The sequence below is a fragment of the Lissotriton vulgaris genome, chromosome 2_1 (genome assembly GCF_964263255.1).
Source record: "Lissotriton vulgaris chromosome 2_1, aLisVul1.2, whole genome shotgun sequence".
Taxonomy (NCBI): Eukaryota; Metazoa; Chordata; class Amphibia; order Caudata; family Salamandridae; genus Lissotriton; species Lissotriton vulgaris.
In genome coordinates, this window is record NC_141687.1 from 419,865,980 (window position 1) to 419,888,406 (window position 22,427).

At 44.3% G+C, this 22,427-nt stretch overlaps 1 protein-coding gene across 2 annotated transcripts in view; it reads right to left on the minus strand.

Moving 5' to 3' along the window:
• NDUFS1 (NADH:ubiquinone oxidoreductase core subunit S1) overlaps positions 1-22,427 on the minus strand; it is a 657,173-nt gene that overhangs the window by 471,749 nt on the left and 162,997 nt on the right. For both annotated transcript variants that reach the window (XM_086955308.1, XM_086955309.1), the window contains exon 7: positions 15,435-15,565. In XM_086955308.1, the coding sequence (XP_086811434.1) occupies positions 15,435-15,565 (131 nt within the window). The remainder of the gene's footprint in view (positions 1-15,434; positions 15,566-22,427) is intronic.

Sequence of the window (22,427 nt, forward strand, 5' to 3'; positions counted from 1 at the left end):
TGTTTTTGAAAATAGCTAAAATAATAGCTTTGTCATTTACAATGCCAATAGTTATAACTTTCGCAAATGTGACCCCTATAGCATTTGTAATGCAACATGTTTTGTATTTACGTTACTTTTTTTCAAATAATGAATACTTAAATAAAAGTGATTGTAAGAACAGAAGAGAAATATTAACATCTTTTTGTGACATTTGTAATAAAGCTTGAAACATTGAGAGAACATATTTGAACAGTGATGCTGTGGTAGTGCAATGATGCTGTGGTAGTGCAGAGTGATGCTGTGGTAGTGCAGAGTGATGCAGTGGTTGCGCAGAGTGATGCTGTGGTTGCGCAGAGTGATGCTGGGGTTGCGCAGAGTGATGCTGGGGTTGCAGAGAGTGATGCTGTGGTTGCACAGAGTGATGCTGTGGTTGCACAGAGTGATGCTGTGGTTGCACAGAGTGATGCAGTGGTTGCACAGAGTGATGCAGTGGTTGCTCAGAGTGATGCTGTGGTGGTGCTGAGTGATGCTGTGGTGGTGCTGAGTGATGCTGTGGTGGTGCTGAGTGATGCTGTGGTGGTGCGGAGTGGTGCTGTGGTGGTGCTGAATGGTGCTGTGATGGTGCTGAATGGTGCTGTGGTGGTGCTATGGTGATGCCGAGTGGTGCTGTGGTGGTGCCGAGTGGTGCTGTGGTGGTGCAGAGTGGTGCTGTGGTGGTGCCGAGTGGTGCTGTGGTGGTGCCGAGTGGTGCTGTGGTGGTGCCGAGTGGTGCTGTGGTGGTGCCGAGTGGTGCTGTGGTGATGCTGAGTGATAATGTGGTGATGCTGAGTGATGATGTGGCGGTGCTGAGTGATGATGTGGTGGTGCTGAATGGTGGTGCTGAGTGATATTGTGGTGGCGCTGAGTGATGCTGGGGTGGCGCTGAGTGATGCTGTGGTGGTGCTGTGGTGGTGCTGAATGGTGCTGTGGTGGTGCTATGGTGATGCCGAGTGGTGCTGTGGTGGTGCCGAGTGGTGCTGTGGTGGTGCCGAGTGGTGCTGTGGTGGTGCCGAGTGGTGCTGCCGAGTGGTGCTGCCGAGTGGTGCTGCAGTGGTGCAGAGTGGTGCTGTGGTGGTGCAGAGTGGTGCTGTGGTGGTGCAGAGTGGTGCTGTGGTGGTGCAGAGTGGTGCTGAGTGATAATGTGGTGGTGCTGAGTGATGATGTGGTGGTGTTGAGTGGTGGCGCCGAGTGATGTTGTGGTGGCGCTGAGTGATGTTGTGGTGGCGCTGAGTGATGCTGGGGTGGCGCTGAGTGGTGCTGTGGTGGTGCTGAGTGATAATGTGGTGGTGCTGAGTGATGCTGGGGTAGCGCTGAGTGATGATGTGGTGATGCAGAGGGCAGAAAGGCACAAAAAACGAGCCTAACAGAGGGCAGAAAGGCACAAAAACGGAGTCTAACAGAGGGCAGAAAGGCACAAAAAACGAGTCTCACAGAGGGCATAAGGGCAGAAAAACAAGGGAAAAACAAGTCTAATAGAGGGCAGAAAGGACAACAAGGCATTGAGGAACCCTGGCGTACCTCCAATCGGACTCTTTGGTAGGAGGATTCAGAGCCCCCATCTTGATCATTGGATTGTGGATACTAATGAATGATTGAATACACCACATTTACAGTTGTTATGCTCTAGCACGCATTAGTATTTGTACACTCGAAGTATCTATGAATGTGTGCACACATTGTATATGCATACATTCGCAGCATGTAGCAGGGATACACGCATATTGCACATGGTCACCATTTGTCACAGACATATAATTTTCAGCCGGTGTGTAGCTACGGGTAAAATAAAAATAAAAATTATCAGAGCAGACTTACAACACAATGTGTACAGATGCACTGCCTGCAGCATAAACACACACATGCAGACAAAAGCACATAGTACACATCAGGTTTACGGAGACATTTTTGAGGGCATATAAATCATCTTCGACATGTGTATACATCCAACATTTGACACGTGCTCTCAAAACATCCTCAGCTCGCATGCAGAATAGACACCAAAACACGTCAACACAATGTTACAATACAAGGTAGACGCGTTAAATAGTCAAACAATGCACACAATGTGACTAGAAGCGTTTACCTCCGAAAATACAGAGCATGTATGTGTGTATAGTGTCCACGGCATACATTCTCGGAAGTTCCCTTCAATACAATACACTCACTGCATACATTCTGCAATCCAGTTGCGCGGCAGGCACAGCTATATGATTTACCATTTGTAAATATGTCATGCGTGCAATCAATACCTGCTAGGCACGTACTGTGACGACGCACAGGATACCTAAGCACCACACTGTGCACACGTGTGCCTCATTTGAACTCAGCGCACATAGAATGCATAGTATATCTGCTCTGCCTAAGTAACAGATATCCCCCCAATGCACACAAACACTAGTCCGCATCCCATCTTACCGTCTACATCTGCAACACAAAACAGAGCCAGCCTACACTCCCAAACAAAACAACCACAAATGTACCACTCGCAGTCACTCCACAGGCCTTTTCATAGTTTCACACCACTCCAATCCTTGATGACAGTTTTCTGATGCCATGCAAAGGATACATCCCTTCGCACCCTATGTGCATGCAAAGCCCATTGACTTTGCCAACGTTTGTTATCCAATGGTAGGCGGAGGCAGTGGCAAGCGAACAAAGTGCCCGAGGCAATGTGGCATCATGCCTTCAAGAGCCTGATAGCGAGTCTAATTACAAGTCTCTGCTAATGCAATTTCAGGCAGTCCTTTGATTGCTCTGAAAACCATACTCTGAGCGCAAGCTGCGGGAGGCATGTGTGCGCTGCCTGCGGCTGCAGCCTGGCACGGACAAGCACACTGTTTACAGAGAGCTTTGAACACGCATTTGAATGTGATTAGGGGTGGAAGTCTGCTGTCTGAGGCGGACTTCAAATGCTCCGTTGGGAAGTGCGTGCCTGAAGTTACTGTACACAGAAAAGGCCTTTAAGACCAGCTTGAAAGGGCAGAAAGGACGCCACAGCTCCTGGAATATTTCTTGAGCTTTTGAGACCATGTCCACTGAAGATTTGGGTGGGTAAACTGTAGGTCAAACATGTTGACTCGTGGTAGGGCAGACGTAAACGTTCATCCAACGAAAGTCGATGCGATCACTACGAGGAGTCTGATTGAGAAACCTTCGGAAGTTTAACAAATGGCCGCGCTGTAGACTACGCTTGTTTAACAGTGATTAAATATATATAGCAGCTCATGCCATGGAAAGCTGTAATGCTACTGCGATCACAGTCAAAGGCCGAAGAGGTTTGCAGAATCGATAAAGCTAGAGAATATTTTACGCCTATTTCAGGAAGTTTAAAAACAAGCTCTTGGCATTGTTGTGGTGAGGGGAGGGGGAGGAGAAAAGCGAGACACGGCCTGGTGGCCGTGAAAAGTGTGAAGCAGGGGCGGGGGAGCGGATCCCTTTGAAGTGTAGCTCGGGGAGCAAATGGTAAGCGCGTGCACAAGCACATGCACTCGACGTAACACGCCTGGTGGTTTCAGAGCTTGGTTTGCCCTCAATACTCTCGTCCTATTATCGCTTGAGCGATTAATAGGACGAGACCTAAAAAAGTAAAGTTCAGACTACTTACCTGCTAAGTGAATTTCCTCCCATAGGATAACATTGGTGATTCTATGTGAAAAAGTTTCCAAGTGTCAACTTTTAAAATACAATATTATTCCTTGAAAATCACTACTGTAACCAAAACACCGTTACTTAATTGTTTACAGGAGATGTCCCAGGACAGAATCTAGGATCCAGTCCTGTGGTTAGAAAAGTAATCTATAAAGTAACTAATTGCATTTAACTAAAAAATTCCCATTGAGTTCAATGTAAAATTGTGTTTGAAAGTTTGTTGCCTATTGCAACAACTAACTATTGTACTCAAATGTCTATTTGAAAAGTATTTAACTAAAGTAACTCATCATGAGAAAGTATATTTTGATACCTTGTTGATCCTAAAAATAAAACTGTATATTTTTATACAAACAATTGGCTTAGAGTTCAGTTCTTGAGTGTGTGAGACCATTTGCTGACCGAGTGTGAACAACAAATGCTTTACACTGTCCTCTGATACTGCCTTACTGCCCTTTGGTATCGCTTTGTTCGCCCTACGTTGGCAGAGTATGCCCAGACGTGTGTCCCTTGCTCACTCTACCACTGGATTCAAGATAAGCTCGCTGATGAGGATTATGAATCCGAAATCGGTCCCAGGATGCTTGTTTCGGTCCAGGGAAGATATGGCTTGGCAGTTCGGGCTGGACTGTTCCCATGAGGCACAGGGTCAGACTGATTTGCATATGGCCATGTCTGAACTGGAGTGATGGAGTGAGCTAAAGAATGGTGATGGATTAAACCCAGATCAGCTGACTGGGGGTGAGTGTTTGATTTGCTCAAACGCTCCGTCCATCATCCCCTTTGGTATTACTGCTCGACCAAGCTACAACTTTAGAGAGTAAGGTTTATATCTAACTTTGGCTTCTGCCAAACCTCTGGGGAGTTTGATCCAGTATATACAGAGCCACTTTCTTACAGAATGTTGATGATTTTTGAGTTTATTGATTTGCTTTGCATTGATGACCTTTGGCTAAAAGTGTCCTTGACTACGTTTCTTAGGTCTCGCTCTCTTTTTTGGTCTTTCATTGTCTGTTGGATCAGATTCTGATGATTGATAAGAGCATGAAATGATGGTGAGACCTGTGCCAGCTAAGAATCTATCTTCAGTGGCCTCTATGTGGCAATGAGGGTGTGTAAGTGTTTTACAGAGTTGAATGAGATTGTAATCAACTACACAAGAGGCTATCGAAAATAATACAAAGTAATTAGAGTCGTTCCAATGCAAGTTAAAAGCAAAGAGGAGGATAATGATGTTAGAGTTGATAATATTGTCAGTAAGCAATTCCATTAAAATGTTACAAGAACGGTATTTTGTCAATGGAGGTGTAAATTATATGGAAAGTACTGGGATTTGGTTCCAATGTTTTTATCTCGCTGGAGGGACACTATAAAGTAAAGATTCTATAATAGGTTTCTGCATTTTATGTTGTCTTTCTGGTTGACTGCTAAATAAGCTGATGGAAACTGCAAGTCCAGAGTTAGTTTATAGGTTTCATTGGCCCAATGTTCTGGTCAGGAAATTAGTGTCGAGCGTTATTTGAGGTTATTACTCCCATCTCAGGGTATGATATACGGCATGTTTAAAGTTAAGCCGAAGTCATTTCAGGGAAGTAAGCACAGTACTTGATCGAGAACCTGGACTCTTATATTTTTTTTAGAAGATGTTAGGACTGATGCCTTTGTTATAACCTCCCCTTGCTTTCCTCTTCTTGATCTAGGTGAGGGAAATAGGTCAGCCCTCTGTGTTCCTAATGGTCACTGTAGAGTTGTAATCTGCTAGGAGTTTTTCGTTTATGTTTATAAGCATTTGCAAAGGAGTCAATACGACTTAGATTGAAGCTTGTATCACAATTTGTTTATCCTTATAAATTGAAATGGATGCCTCTGCAGCCAGAATCGCATTCCTGCTGAGGCTGAACCGCAGACTTGGTTTTACTATGAGCAGACAAATATGCCCTGTGACTATAGAGCTGCTCCTACCACCGCCATGCACTTGAACAACAGTGTTAACTTGAGAGAACAGGCAGCTCAAGTAAACGGTACAGGGAGATTCCTTTATGTAACCAATGACATTTCTGATGTGTTTTGCAAATGGGAATGTGGGTGCCACTCAGTCACCTGGGTAAAGATGAGGGATGCTCAGATGAAGAGCAACTGTTGGTGTTTCCAGATCCAAAATATAACAACAATCAAAATAGTGAAAGGTTTCTTCTTTACTAATAAGTAGTATAACAGGAGTAGATGCAGTTCGTGTGGGGTTTAGCAAACCCTTCTGCAAAGAACAACTCAGATGTCCTGAGCCAGACCCTTCAGGATAATTTACACTCTCTGAAGTATAGTCTGGGGAAGAGCAGAATTTTATTTGAATCTTTTCTTGGCATCATTTCACAGCCAATAGTTTTTTGTTATCCTCTGCCAAGACGCAAATTAAATGGAAAGGTTACCATTCTCAGAGTGGTGGACTGTGAGGTCAGAGGCAGGGAGTCACTGTTTGAAAGGAGAGCTTTATCTGCGGCAGGCTGCTCAAAGCTCTTCCTGTTTCATTTCGGCTTTTAAAAATACTACAAAAAAAAAAACAATCTTCTATTGCAGTCGAACACTGAAATACTGTACCCCAAAAGTTATTGAGAAAGAAGGAAGGAAAGGGGAAAAATTATCCCTATGCAATAAATGAGGCGCTGCATAATTTAGTTTTATAACTTTTGATGATAGATTTTCTGAGGACTTGCTGGGTTCCAGTTGCATCAATTGGAGTTGTTCATAGCTGGGGCCACAGCACTACTGGACCCCAAACTAGATAGACACGTACTACTCTATAGCACATGACTTTTTCAGGGTAGCAGGTAAGAGAAGTTCAAGGTTTAGTCGAGGAGGCGGTGAAGTGCGATAGACATTCAGAATACAATATATACCGTAATAAAATCTAATAAGTTCAATGCTTTACTTTATAAAAGAAAAATACTTTAACACAAATAAGCAAACCATACTAAAGTTAAAGCTAAGATACACAGTGAAAACCAGAAGACTCTACAACACTCTGGGTCAGGACTTTGACGCCAAACAGTATTGTAGCACCCAGACGCTACGCAGTATAAGGAAAATGCTACTTACCAGTATGCATCTGTTCTTGGCATGTAGAGCTGCAGAGTCCTACACTTAGCAATAGATCGCCAACCTGGTGTTGGGCTCAGATGATTGCAGGTTGTTGTCTTCTTGGAAGAAGTCTTTGTAGTCACGAGATAGGTGACTCCCCCCTTGGACAATACTGCGCATGGTCATCGACTCCATCATTCGATTGTTTTTTGCCATGATGGGAAATGATGGAGTTAGTAGAAGTAAAGAGAAAAGATGTCCATACGTGTGCATCTAAGTAAGATGAGTACTGGAACGGATACAAGACCCGGGGAGGCGGGAGGGCGTGTAGGACTCTGCAGCTCTACATACCAAGAACAGATGCATTCTGGTAAGTAGCATTTTCCGTTCGAGGCATATGAGCTGCAGATCCTACACTTAGCAACGATTGTGCAGCAGTGTCTCCCCTAGCGGTGGTCGCTTGTATCCGTTGCAGCATACTGAAAAAGTGTTTTAAGGACAGCTTGGCCCACTGCAGCTTGCTGCTTGGCTTGCACATAAACACAATAGTGTTAGTGAAGGTGTGTATTGTAGACCATGTTGCTGCCTTGCATATGTCCTCTAGTGGTATGTTTCCTAAGAAAGCCATAGAGGCTCCTAGTTTACGAGTAGAGTGTGCTCTAGGAGGCACTATTAGTGTACGCTTAGCTTTTTGATAGCATATTTGAATACACTTTACAATCCATCTGGCAATTCCTCCTTTAGAGATGGGATTACCTTTGTGTGGTGGAGAGAAAGATACAAAAAATAGTTGTTTAGTCTTTCTGAAGGATTTGGTCCTGTCTGTGTAGTATAGTTGAGCTCTTCTCACATCTAAGGTGTGTAAAGCCCTTTCTGCAACAGAGTCTGGTTTTTGAAAAAACACTGGTAACTCTATTGATTGGTTAAGGTGAAACGGAGTAATCACTTTTGGCAGGAATTTAGGATTGGGTCTAAGAACCACTTTGTTAGGATGTATTTGAAAAAATGGTTCTTCTATTGTGAATGCTTGTATTTCACTAACTCTTCTGAGAGAGGTGATGGCAACAAGGAAAGCAGTTTTCCATGTTAGGAATTGCAGTTCACATTTATGTAACGGCTCAAAAGGGGGTCCCATGAGTCTTGTAAGGACCACATTTAGGTTCCATACTGGATCAGGTGGTAACCTAGGTGGGATTATTTGCTTTAATCCTTCCATAAATGCCTTTATTGCAGGTACTCTAAAGAGAGATAGATGTTGTCTATTTTGTAAATATGCTGCAATTGCTCCTAGATGCAGGCGTATGGAAGAATAAGCCAAATTGGACCTTTGGAGGTGTAGAAGGTAGCAAATTATATTTTGGATGGAAACATGTGATTGTTGTTACAGTATATTGCAAACCGTTTCCACTTAGCAGCATAGCATGCTCTGGTAGTGGTAAACAGCCTTTACAACGAAACTTTTACAATGCACTACCATTACAACGAGGTCATTACAACGCAAACCATTACAACGCATTGCGCTGGGGGGCGCTCTAGGATAGGGAATAAGTTTAATTTTCTATCCAACACCTTCCCTAGTGTCCACGGGGACTGGAGTTGGAATAGAAAATTAAACTTTTCACTATCCAGCACCTCTAAGCGCTATGCGTTGTAAAGGTATGCGATGTAAAAACCGCGTTGTAAAGGCAGGCGTTGTAATAGCCTGCGTTGTAACGTCATACATCCTCTGGTAGTGGGTCTTCAAGCTTCTTTAATTATATTCATACACTCTGGTGGTAAGTTTAAGTAACCAAACTCTAGGACTTCAGGAGCCAGATCGCCAAATTCAGTTGGCTTGGTTCTGGGTGCCTTATTTCTCCATGGTTCTGTGTTAACAGGGATGGCGTGAGCCGTAATTTCTGATGTGGAACCGGTGAGAGATCTAGTAGCATGGTGAACCACGACTGACGTGCCCATGTGGGGGCCACTAGTATTAGTTTGAGAGACTGTTGTTTTAGCTTGCGTACTACTAGTGGAATGAGTGGGAGAGGCGGAAAAGCGTACGCAAATCTGCCTGACCAGTTCATCCATATTGCATTCCCCTCCAACCGTGGGTGTGGAAACCTGGTGGCAAAGGTTGGGCATTTTGTGTTCTCGTGGGTGGCAAACAGGTCTATTTGTGGATTCCCCCACATTTGGAAGAATGGTTGAAGAACTTGTGGGTGCAACTCACATTCGTAAATCTGTTGTGACTGGCGACTCAACAGATCTGCTATCTGGTTGTGAATTCCTGGAAGGTGTTCTACTGTCAGATGCATGTTTTGAGGAATGGCCCATCTCCAAATGTTCTGTGCAAGTTGGGACAGTTGCAGAGAGTGTGCCCCCCCCCCTGTTTTTATATATAATACATGGCTGTCATACTGTCCGTCCGGACTAGGACAGCTTTGTTTTGGATTTGTACTTGAAAAGTTTTGAGTGGTAGAAAAATTGCTAGCAACTCCAAATGGTTGATGTGGAACTGTTTCTTTTGATTGTTCCACTGACCTTGTGTGGTATAATGCAAGAGATGGGCTCCCCATCCTGTGAGGGATGCATCTGTCGTGAGCACTATCTGTGGAACAGGAGCTAGGAACGGCCGGCACTTTGTCAAGTTTTTGGTGTTCCACCATTGAAGAGAGATATGTACGGCTGTCTACCAACACCAGGTCTGTGAGCTGACCTTGAGCCTGATTCCACTGTTGTGCTAGACATTCTTGTAGTGGGCGCATTTGCAGTCTTGCGTGAAGAACTATGAAGATGCAAGACGCCATCATGCCTACTAGTTTCATGAACACTCTGGCTTGGAGAGAGTGCTGGCATTGAAAAAGGGAGACTAAGTTCTGAATACTCTGAATCCTGGCTTGACTGGGATATGCTAGAGCTACAGATGTGTTTATAGTAGCTCCTAGATATTGATGAACGTGCGAAGGCTCTAGGTGCGACTTGGTGTAGTTTATCGCAAACCCTAAGTTGTGCAGTGTTTGTTTTGTGTGTTGTGCACACTGGTTGAACGATTTTGCTTTTATGAGCCAGTCGTTGAGGTAGGGGGAAGACATGTATTTGTTGTCTTCTGAGATGTGCTGCCACTACTGCTAAGCACTTTGTAAACAATCGTGGTGCTGTTGTGACCCCGAATGGAAGGACTTTAAACTGATAGTGTTGCCCTTGTATGACAAACCTTAAATACTTCCTGTGCGCAGGATGTATTGGATCGTGAAAGTAGGCGTCCTTTAGGTCTAGTGTGGACAGAAAGTCTCCCTGTTGTAGTAATGGGAGTACTTGTTGTAAAGTGATCATGTGAAAATGATCTGATTGTATGTAGTGAGGTCGAGAATTGGTCTTAATGTCCCTTCCTTTTTGGGAATTAGGAAGTACATGGAGTAAACTCCTGTTCCTTGTTCCTCTAACGGAACTACTTGAATAGCATCTTTTTGTAGAAGTTCTAGAACTTCCTGTTGAAGCAGAGTTATGTGTTCTGCAGACATTGGACGCTGCCTGGGTGGTATGTTTGGGGGGTTGCTGTGAGTTCTAGGCAGTAGCCATGTTGGATAATTCGTCTTACCCACCTGTCTGTTGTGATGGAGTTCCAGACAGGTAGGAACTGTGAAAGTCTGCCCCCCACAGGAGTGGAATGCTGTAGGGGAGACAGAGGGAAGTCACTCTTTGGGAGTGGAAGAGGAGCGGTTGTTGTTATTACCTCTACCTCTTCCCTTGTTGTTATTGCCTCTGTATCCTCCTCTAAAGTAGCCTTTATTAGAGGAGGTTTGTGTGTGCCTTTTAAAAGATGATGTTGTATCTGCGCCGGTCTGCTTGGAGCCTCCTCTATAAGAGGAGCGGTGAAAAGAACATCTAGTTTGGGTGGATTGTAATGCCCCCATAGACTTAGCGGTGTCTGTGTCTTTCTTCATCTTTTCTAGTGTATTATCTACTTCCGGCCCGAACAATTGGTTCTGATTGAAGGGCTGGTTCAGGATGGTAGTTTGTACTTCTGGTTTGAAACCTGAAATGCGTAACCATGCGTGACGCCTGAGAATAACACTAGTGTTAACTGCTCTGGATGCTGTGTCAGCTACATATAGTGCGTATTTAATTGAGGCATTAGATATTAATTTGCCTTCCTGTAAAAGCTCTGATGCCAGATGTTTGTGTTGATCTGGTAGGTGTTCCATTAACTTTTCTAGTTGGTCGTAATGAGCTGTGTTGTAGCGTGAGAGTAAGGCTTGTGTATTTGCTATGCGCCATATGTTTGTTGCTTGTGCAGCAATTAGTTTCCCTGAAGCATCAATAATCTTGGATTCTTTGTCAGGCGGGGTGTGTCCCCAGAAGTTTGAGAATTGACCCTTTTACGTGCATTTGACACTACCAAGGAGTCTAATGGCAGATGTCCCTTAATGTATACTGGATCAGCTGGTGCTGGTCTATACTTTTTCTCTATTCTGGGATTTAGCACCCTACACCGTACTGGATCTTAAAAAAATCTCTGGAGCATGTTTAATGACTCCTTTGATCATTGGTAATATTTGGGTAGACCTCTGTGACTGTTCAAACGTGTCTAACAAGAAGTCTTCCTCAATGGCATCAGAGTGCATAGGAACCCCATGGTAAAGTGCAGCTCTGTTTAATAAATGATTAAACCAAATACTATCGTCTGTAGGGGAAGGTTTTGTTGGGTAGTACTGAAGATCAGGGATGTCTGGTGCATGGTTTGGTGCAAAATTATATGCATCGTCCTTCTTGGGATATTCTGTGTTGATATCCTCATCTAAAGGGTATGTATGTGGCTCTGGTACATCATGCCACCCACCTAAATCATACTCCTCGTCAGTGTGGTGTGATGATGCAGGAGATTGAATAGGAGAAGTTATAGGTAAAATTTATGGAGTAATAGGAGAGGAAGAAGGTGAAGCAGAGGAAGGGTGCATTGGAGAAGTTGCACAATCCTTTTTGGCAGGAACCACAGGTGTAAGCTGGTCTTTTTTTATAAGGAATTGCTTCCACATGTCCAGTTTTTGGATTAATATGGAATTTTATCTGTCTAGGATGTGGTGTAAACAGCTCTTCCTCTTCCATAATCTTCTTCGGCGTCAATTTCTTTGGTGCCGATAGAGGTTGTCTAGTGTTCTTTGCCTTAGGAGGAGTAATTGAGTACCGTGGCAATGTTTTCGGTGCGGAAGGTTGTTTAGTCTTATATGGGGTCTTTGGTACCGATATTGGATGTTACGGCGTGGAGACAGGTTTTGCTAGGCCTGTGGCGCCGGAATCTTGCTTCCCCTCTGTTTTTGGAACTGGAAGGTTTTGTAGTCGAAGCTTTCGGGTCCGGTACGGGTTATGGCTTAGGCACCGATGTGTCTTTTGGTACAGGTGCTTAAGTGTCCTTGTCTTTGGGCACCGAAAGGCGTTTTGTCTTCGGTGCCGACGAGTCCTTTGGTATCGAAGGATGTTTCGGTGCCAATGGAGGAGGTGTAATTGGCACATGGTGTTTCATCGGTGCCGAGGCAACAGAAGGCGTATTCTCTTTCCTCGGAGCCGGGCCCGTAGGCGGGGCGTTAGAGGGTAAATTTCGGGCTTGACTGGGCCCCATGGGTTGAGTGCTGACCGTTGCCTTTTATTTGGGTAGTGTCTGTCGTGCAGGGGCAGATGTACTCACGGGTTGTCGAGATGGAATTGAATCGTCCGAATCCTCTGCCCCCGATATGATCTAGATATCAGGAGAGTCTTCCTCTGCGCCGAGTGGAGCCTCGTCCTCAGAGATATCTTCGATTGGATCTTCGTCCTCGGAGAAGTCTTCTTCGACGATCTCCTCCTCAAAGATGGTCTCCGGTGCTGAACTCCTCATCTCGTGTCGACGGGCCCTCCGGTCCTGGATGGTCTTCTTCGATCTGAAGAAGGCGCAGGCTGTGCAGGTCGACTCGTCGTGTTCTGGCGAGAGGCAGAGGTTGCAAACCTCGTGAAAAGTCTTTTCTAGCCGGAGCGGAAAACTTTCATCCGAACCCAGTGGCGGAAAAAAAACAATCTGAGGATGGAGTCGATGACCATGCGCAGTATTGTCCAAGGGAGGAGTCGCCTATCTCGTGACTACAAAGACTTCTTCCAAGAAGACATCAACCTGCAATGATCCGAGCCCAACACCAGGTTGGTGATCTACTGCTAAGTGTAGGATCTGCAGCTCATATGCCGCGAACAAAACAGTTAACACTGTATTTTACAGACCATGTTGCACAGGGTTACTCTTCAAATCTAGAGCAATGGTACCAATATTTGTAGTGCAGTGATATTGCTTCAGCAGATGATATAAATCAAATGTTCCTGATCCACCCACTCAAAACAAAAGAAGTGCCCACTCTTCCTTGGTGAGAACAACACTCTGGTGGTGTCAGGGATCTGGTTAGGAGTGCTTGGTATCTTGGCACAGTTATTGGAGACCCATTAGTTCAGTAGCCATTAGCGGCTCAAGAGGGTTCAGCTCACGTGGACACACTCAGATGACACAAAAGGGGCGAGGGCCTGTACAAGGGAACTCAGTGATCACAGTCTAGATATTTTAATAGCATGGGACCCAAGAGGATGAAGCTACTTGCCCCAAGTGCCGGACAAGCAAGGACAGAGTTGGACACCAAGTTCAACCTTGGTTTCAATTACAATTCAACTTCCCTGGATTACACTCCTAGTTCTCTGGTTCCTTGACAACCCCTTATGAATGCCTGGTGAGAAAAGAATAGCCTTGAACAACCAACTGGCAGATGAGGCCAGACTTATCATGCCCTGACGGACATGCTAATACAATCAGGGGATCTGCTACTTTTGAACCCTAGGCGCCGTTCCAATCCAGGGGCATACTTCCTACACTTCACTGCTTGACCAGTCCACGTGAGGACCCTTCTCCTGGACCCGTGAGGACCCGTCTCCTGGAGCGATCTCACTATGCCCCAGAAAGGAATTTTAATAAACTCCAGACAGGAGCCCCTGACCATCACACAGCAGAAAGAAGAGGGCTGTTCCAGCAAAAAGGAGTCCCTGTTAAATACAGACAAGAGCTGGTGCTTACCTCAACCCACCAAGCCAGAATGCCCGCAGAAAAAAATACCAGCTTGTCGCACATTAACACAATGCTCACTATTCTCACCCACTGACACCCCTAGTTCACAAAATACACATCCCCATAAGACAGAGGCAAATGAATTTAGGTAATGGAGACGCGGAACATTTACTAGATGGAAGCTGGTATATAACTCCTCCTAAAGGATACAGGGGTACAAGCACCCCTGAAAATAAATGAATGCGGTCACCACTGTCACCCACCCAGAGCTTAGGTAGAGAGTGCAATAGCCACTCTGTAAAAGAGGGGGTGCACTGTGCATTTCCCTTTAATCTCAGAGCTAAGCTCCAGGGTCTCAATCCATGTAAACAGGAAGACACGTGTAATTGTCATGTTCATTGAGATAGGGATCAAAAACACCTACAGCAACTTAAACTAATATAGTATTGTAGATTAATTCAAAGTATTTTTAAGACTTCTTCCTTGACGGTCAATTGAGCCTTAAAACCGGATGCCCTTGGGGATATCAGGTTGCTCAATTTTGTTTCCATGTGCAACAGACTATACAGAGACTTATACGTGATGGTACATTCATTAGAACAGTTTCCTTTCATTTTACTTTTTTAAAAGGGGTGAAAATACTAAGTTTTCAGCAGGTACTCCCTGTATTTTTAAAGCTATCTTAATTTTCTTGTGGATTTTTAAATATATTACTTTCTTTTTGCTAAAAGATAACCTCTCTACAATGAACATGTTGGTTAGTGATTCCAGAGATTTATTTCTATCTCGTGAAAGTGCCCTGAACTGGGAACCCTTCAAACCTTAGACAAGTTCCATTCATATCTTGTAGACATAACAGCACTTTCAAAACACCACCTTCATGAAATAAACATGTAATACCCCAAACTTTTCAGGTTAGCATGCAATACAATTTTTTCAAATGCAACTGCGCACAAGTTGCGAAGTGACCCCTTTTGGGTGGTCAGTACCAGGTTTTCATTTTTTGATGAGACACTTGTGCTGGTAATCTTGAACTCTAACATGGGGCACTACTATCAGTGCCCAGTGTATATGCTCGGACCCATAAAACATGTTGAAATCTGCTCAGAACCGGATTTTCAAAGAGGCTACAGTTTGTGGTGCGGATGTACATCCATAAGCATGGAAAGTTAAATGCCACTTGTGGTCGGTGGCACCTATTGTGCCATCCACTAAGCTAACAATGGAAACATGTTGTTTATAAATTTTCTCAAAAGTCCATGTTAAGAATCAATGTTTTTCTTAGGTCTACATAAGCACTAAATAAATACTTTTCTGGTTATGATTTCAAAATCATCAGAATAAACAGAAGAAAAAAATTAAAACATCTCTTACCCCACAACCCTAAATCCCATGCACATGTTAATGGTAATTTCTTAGCAAGGGTGCTCAACGGTATTGGAAAGGCATCCTCAGTTCTTTCATGTTATAAGGAGATGATGTCTTGCTTACAGACACTTCTTCAAGACACCACACTCATCAATCCAAGTCATTTGGAGGTAACTTTGTAATAGCCAGATGCCGTGGAGCAGTCAATTATATGCAAGTTATATGAAAAACTAACTGCAGTGAACTAAAGATTAGGAGCACGACTTACCTGATGCATCTTGTGCACTGAATACAGCGAGTCATGATTGTTTTCACTAAAGGACCAAGGTTCTTGTCTTCTACGGCACGTTTCCCCTCCATAAATCTGCTCCTGTCACTTCCAAACATCATAGACTGATCCTGAAAAGGATTTAATGAACCAAATCAACCACTGCAGACAATGTAGTAAAAATCACATACTTCATCAAAATTCGAAAAATATACAACAGAGAGGCATCTGGTATGTAGGAGGTAAACATGTAAAGCATCCCCTTGCTTTAAAAAACAATTTATACTAAGGGCTTGTAAACTGATACAGTAGTAATCAAGGGTGTAACTTAACCATGCTAATCAACAATCTTATTTCCCAGTGACAGTGAAATGGAACACCAGTTTTCAGCACATTTTGGTGAGGCTGGGGTGAGTGGACATCTGAAGGGATCTGCAGAGGGGAACGTTTGTCAGGAAAAGCACTGGAAGGCAGCTAAGGAGCACAGGCCATGCATGTGGAGTCTGCCATTTTGCTCCCACAACCTAAACATGATGAACATTCATCATTTTCTATGTATCAGTAAATAAGAACACATTATAATGTAGTAGACCAAACACAGAAATTGCCTACACCAGTTACAGCTAAGCCATAACCTCTTTTTCAGCACAATTGGGAGCATTAGATCTCATTGTATATAAACATATGTTGCTATGGGATACACATCATGTTTCTACTAGAGGTCCCAGACTCCCAATGCCCCAATTATGCCCATTAGAAACAAATACTCTAAAAGTATAAAATTGACAAAAGTACAGGAGAGGGACTGATTGGCTGACTCTGGATGATTTACTGGAAGGGGAATATGTTTTCTTATGTTAACCTACACTATAACATATGGCAAGCATAGACTACCTAGAAAATAAAGCTGAGAGGAAATAAAGGGTTAGTTTAGGAATAAAGTAAAGATATTAAAAAGAACCACAAATCAAAATTAATGTATTTCACTTACTCAAGAATGAGGATTACAGTAGCTATATGGCATTGGACCTACAGCTCCCAAAAATACCAACACATTTTAGAAAATAATGAAACCTACCTCATCTCAGATACTGGGCTTACTGGGTTCACGTACCCCCTTGTTTTCAAAGGAATGGCTGATGCAGCACAATATTAATGGCACATGGAAGTCATGAAAGATTATTTGTCAGTCTAAAATTAGCTACAGTGTAGCACAAGGAAGAGTTGTTTTAATCATTTCTTCCACCAATGTAAACTCACAAGTGTAGATTCCTATGATGTAATTCTCAGCAGGCAACAGAAGAATGGAGAAGAGAGTCAGGGACACCCTTAATTACATTGAAATACAAAATGATCTTGGGAAAGAAAGATAATTGACTGAAGTTAAAAGGGACTGGAATTCAAGGGAAATCATAGATTCAAGCTGAGGTTTCACTACTATGACCACATGCAGAATTCATCAAGGATTTGGCTCCCTCTGGAATGGGCCATCGCGTCAAGAAATGCATTCATGTCTTGACAACCACATTAGTCAGACAAATGCTATGGAGAGGAACCAGTAGCTAATAAAGAACTATACAATGTACTTGTGTAGAGTATGTAATAAGAGAAAAGTAATAAAATAATTACCAAGATTGATTAGTGTCATCAGAGCACCGAAAATCTTTTAAAGCCACTCAAAAAGCAACATTCAACAGTTATATAATGGAGGGGGTGGGTTTAGTGGCCTGAAATATATCTGGTCAGCAACCTAACATTAAAATTTAAGAACAAGATGGATTCTCAGCAGCTATGCATGACTGGAGGCTGTGGTCTGTGTAAATGGGCTTTCCTACGAAGCATTCTCGATCTGCAGGGGCACAAGACAGGGGTGCCCCGTCTCCTCCCTATTGTTCTCTCTATACATGGAGCTTATGGCCCAAAGAGTCGCGACAACCCCTGTAGAACTGGTGTCCAGTTTGGAGGAGAGAGACACGTCATGAGTCTATATGCAGATGACACCTTAGAGGAACCCCTGACTTCCCTGCAGGTTTTTTTTTGCTGAGCTGGAATCTTTTGCTCTGGCACCGGGCTTCAAAGTGATCTACACAAATTCCTGGACCTAAATTGATTGCTTTGGCCCACCACTCAAGACGTTCTACAACATTCCTATGCGGTGCAATGGGTGCCGACTTAGGGGCCAGATGCATCAACAATCCATTTTGTTAGTTCCTAATTTCGAATTCTTTCGATTCGCAATTAGAAAATCGCAAAATGGGATGCATGAAAGTGATTCCTAGGAGATCGCAAAGGACCTACCTCATGAATATTAATTAGGTACGTCGCAATCTGCGACCCCTTAGGAATTGCAAAAATCACAGGGATGTGGCATGCTGGGGTCAGCAAACCACCATGCCCATGATTGGTTTTACATTTTTTTGTGAAGCAGCCCGTTTTCCTTAAAGGAAAGCGGGATGCTTTACAAAAGAGAAAATGAAAACTTTTCCTTTCATTTTCCAAGAGCAGGGACCACGTCCTGCTCTTAGAAAACGCGTTTACAGACATTCACAAAGAGGAAGGGGTCTCCTGGGGACCCCTTACCATTTGTAAATTGGTTACCACCTACTTGAAGTAGGTGGGAAAATGTGAATATTTTGCGACCGCATTTCGGTCTGTGAATCAGGCATTTTTGAAGGCAAAAAATGCTTGATGCATCTGGACCGTAGATCCCTTACTTAGGGCTCGAACTTACAGCTGAAACCTGGGAAACGGCCCTTCTTAATTAGGAAAGGATTATGTTACTTACCCTACTAGCATCTGTTCGTGGCATTTAGAGCTGTAGATTCATATGCTTTGCATACTCCTGCCATCTAGTATTGAGTCCCGATGTTTGCAAGTTGTTTTTCTTCGAAAAAGTCTTTTAGAGTCACGAGGTAAGGAGACTCCTCCTTTCAGTGAAGGTGCACATGGGCTCTCAATTGTTACTCCATTCTTTCCCTCTTGTGGGAAAAAAGATCTAAGTGTAGTATAAAGATGTCCATGTATGTAGGATGTAAAAAATATGAACTGCAATGACTACTGGTGACCAGGGAAGAGTCATGTGGATCTACAGTTCTACATGTCAAGAACAGATGCTTACAGGGTATGTAACATCATTCATTCGATGAATGTGTGCCTTTAGATACACCTGCTTTGCATAACTGTATAGCAGTACCCTCCAAAAGAGGTGACTAACCAGTGGGCATTGCAGTGGTTTGAAAAAGTGTCTTCAGCACTGCTTGTCCTACATTGGCTTGCTGACGTGCTAATACATACACACATGAAGGTTTGGTAAATGTGTATGGTGTAGAACATGTAGATGCTTTACAAATGTCAGCTAAAGGAATGTTACCCAAGAAGGCCATGGTTGTTCCTATTTTATGAGCAGAATATGATCTAGGGGATATAGATAAAGGACTTTGGGACGCCTTTAAAAATCCATTTAGAAATGCAAGATTTTGAAATAGGTTTTACTTTATAATGGGGAGCAAAAGCAACAAACCGTTGTTTTGTTTTTCGAAAGTCCTTTGTCCCATCAATGTGATACAATAATGCTGATTTAATATCTAGTGAGTGCAGTGCCCTTTCTGCTACTAAATCAGGTTAAGGGAAAATACAAGTAACTCAACTGATTGGTTAATAGGAAAAGCAGAAACTACTTTTGGAGGAAACATTGAGTTAGTCCTAAGAACCACTCTGTCTTTATGAAGTTGGAAGAATGGTTCTTCTAACGTTAAGGCCTGGATTCACTGCCCGTTTTAGTGAAGTGATAGCACTTAAGAAAGCAATTTTCCAAGGAGAGGAATGGTAGCAGACAATTATGCAATGGCTAGAAAGGTGGACACAAGTCTTGTTAGAAAAAATATTTAGGTTCCATGCAGGTGCAGGTGGCACCCTTTGTGGTATCACTCTTTTAAGGCCTTCTATAAAAGCTTTAATCACTGGTACTTTGAATAACGATAAGTGTTGTCTGTTTTGAAGATATGCTGCTACTGCTGGAAGGTGTAAACTTATGTATAGGCAAGGCCTGCATGTTGTAAATGCAATAGATAATAGATTATCTGTTGTATCGAAGCATCTAGTTGATCAATGGTTTGATCACTACAATATATAACAAACCATTTCCATTTTGCAGTATAGCATGCTCTAGTAGTAGGCGTTCTTGCTTCTTTAAGAACTGTCGCACAATCTGATGGTAGATTTAAATATCCAAAGAACAAGTTACTTACCTTTGGTAACGATATATCTGCAAGAAACATGGGTTAGTTATAGATTCCTTACTTTAGAATTACCTCCAGGCGTCAGACTGGATCCAGAAAGTTTTTTCATCAGCGGTACCCCTGCGCGTCAGAAGGTGGCGTTGGTCGACTCCGCATTCGTTGTCGTGGTCGCCAGGATGATGCGCGGTAGCTACGACGCTGCCCTCGTGCACCGTTGTCCGTTCTGTACACGACTTTCCACGCCAGAAGCGTAGAGCCATGCAGGACACTGACCACTGGTGCACAAAAGTAGGGCCCTGAAAGGAAGTTCTTAACCCTAGAAATCAGTTTGCAAAACATGGAGGATGGGTGGGGCAGTAAGGAATCGATAACTAACCTATGTTTCGTACAGATATATTGTTACTGAAGGTAATTAACTTGTTCATCTGAAAGAAACAGTTATAGTATAGATTCCTTACCTTAGAATAGATACCTCAGCAATACCAACCCCGGAGGTGGGTTTGCGAACCAAGTCACACCAGAAAGTCCTGGAGCACAGAACGGCCAAAGAAGCAGTCTCTACGGACTTGTCTGTTCAGGCAGTAGTGTGTGTGAATGTGTGCAGCGAAGCCCACATAGCTGCCCGACCGATGTCATTAAGGGTGACACCACGTCCCAAAGCAGTGGTGGCTGCGGTTGCCCTGGTGGAATGGGCGCGCAGTCCCACTGGAGGCTCCTTCTTTGCCAAAGAATAGCAAGCTTTGATGCACAGAACAACCCACCTGGAGATGGTCTGTTTGTGCATGGCCCGACCTTTCTTAGCACCCATGTAACCAACAAAGAGATGGTCGTCCACCCGGAATTGCTTTGTGCAATCCAGGTAGAAGAAAGCGCACGTTTTGGATCCAAACGGTGGAGCCTCTCTTCCTCTTTTAAAGGATGCAGAGGCGGAAAGAAGGTGGGCAAAGTAATGGTTTGGCCAATCTGGAAAGAAGTAACCACCTTGGGAAGAAAGGAAGGTCTAGTTCTAAGGACGACCTTGTCTAGCAAGACATCCAGAAAGGGAAGCTTGGAAGAAAGAGCTTGTAGCTCACTCACCCTGCGTGCAGAGGTGAGGGCCACCAGAAAGGGAGTTTTCAAAGTAAGAAGCTTGAGAGGACAGTGATGTAGCGGCTCAGAGAGCGCACATAAGGTAGGTAAGCACCAAGTTCAAGTCCCACTGGGGCATTACGAAGGGAACAAGAGGAAAAAGAGGAGTAATTCACTTAAGGAATCTATTTACAACAGGGGACTTGAAAAGAAAAGGCTCATCAGGAAGACTGAAATGGTCGAGAGGTAGCCTTTTACAGTGCCCAGAGCAGAGCCCTGCTGGGCCAAAGAAAAAAGGAACAAGAGAAACTCAGGAAGAGGTGCAGAAAGGGGATCCACAGCCTTTGCTTTGCACCATGCCACAAATTTGTTCCATATGCAGGCGTATACCAACTTAGTAGAGGGGCGCCTGGCTGCCAAGTTAACATTGCAGGCTTTGGGAGGCAGGTCAAACGACGTCAACTGCCGCCACTCAACCTCCACGCAAGGAGGTGAAGGCTAGACAGATTTGGGTGGAGGACCGTCCCCTGCTGCTGCGACAAAAGATCCTCCCGAAGAGGCAATCGGATCGGAGGATTGATGGCCATGTTGAGCAGCTCGGGATAAAATACTCTTCGTGCCCAATCCGGAGCCACAAGAATCACTTCGGCCCGGTCGCACTTGATCTTCAGCACGCTGGGCAGAAGTGGTATAGGCTGAAAGGCATATAGAAGACTGCAACTCCACTTGCGACAGAAAGCGTCACCTAGCGAGTGCCGCCTTGGAAATTCCAACGAGCAGAACTGCTGACATTACACTTTCCCTTGGGTGGCGAATAGATCAAACCAAGGCTATCCCCACTGCTGAAAGAGACCTTGCACCTCCTATGAGTGAAGACGCCATTCGTGATCCATCATGCACCTGAGTTCGTTTGCCCTGGCATTCAGGGAACCTGCCAGGTGTTGAACCACCAGGGATATGCCAGATGTTTGAGCCATGTCCAGAGGGGGGGATGGCCTCGTGACATAGGGTCCACGACCCCACCCAGCCTTCTTTGTTGCAGTACCACATGGCAGTGGTGTTGTCCTTGAACACCTGCACCACTCTTAACCAGACAGAGGGAAGGAATGCTTGGAGTGCAAGATGAATCACCCGAAGCTACAGAAGTTTGATGTGGAGGCCGGACTCCACCGGAGACCAGAGGCCTCTGATCTTCCCCTCCCCCATGTGGCTGCCCTATACCAGAAGTGATGCATTGGTCACCACTGTGAACTCTGGTTGAGAAAGGGAGAGGGATCGGCCATTGACCCAATCTTGGTTCGTAAGCCACCACTGCAATTGGTGTGCAGTGCCCTCTGACATCTGGACGCAATTGGACACATTCCCATGATGTTGTGCCCACTGGAACTTCAGGTCCCACTACAGCGCCCGCATATGACATCTGGCATGGTCCACCAGCAGGATGCAGGAGGCCATTAGACCCAGTAGCCCGAGGGTCAGCCTGTCAGAAACCCGGGATAGAGGCTGAAAGATCGGAATCATAGCCCGAATATTCCAGGATTTGCTGTTCGGGAGGATAAACCCGAAACTGCGTTGTGTCCAGAACCGTTCTGATGAAGAGGAGCTTCCGAGAGGGGTCAAGTGTGACTTTGGCATGTTGATGAAGAACCCTTGAGAATGCAGTAGGTCGGCCGTAGTCTGGATGTGG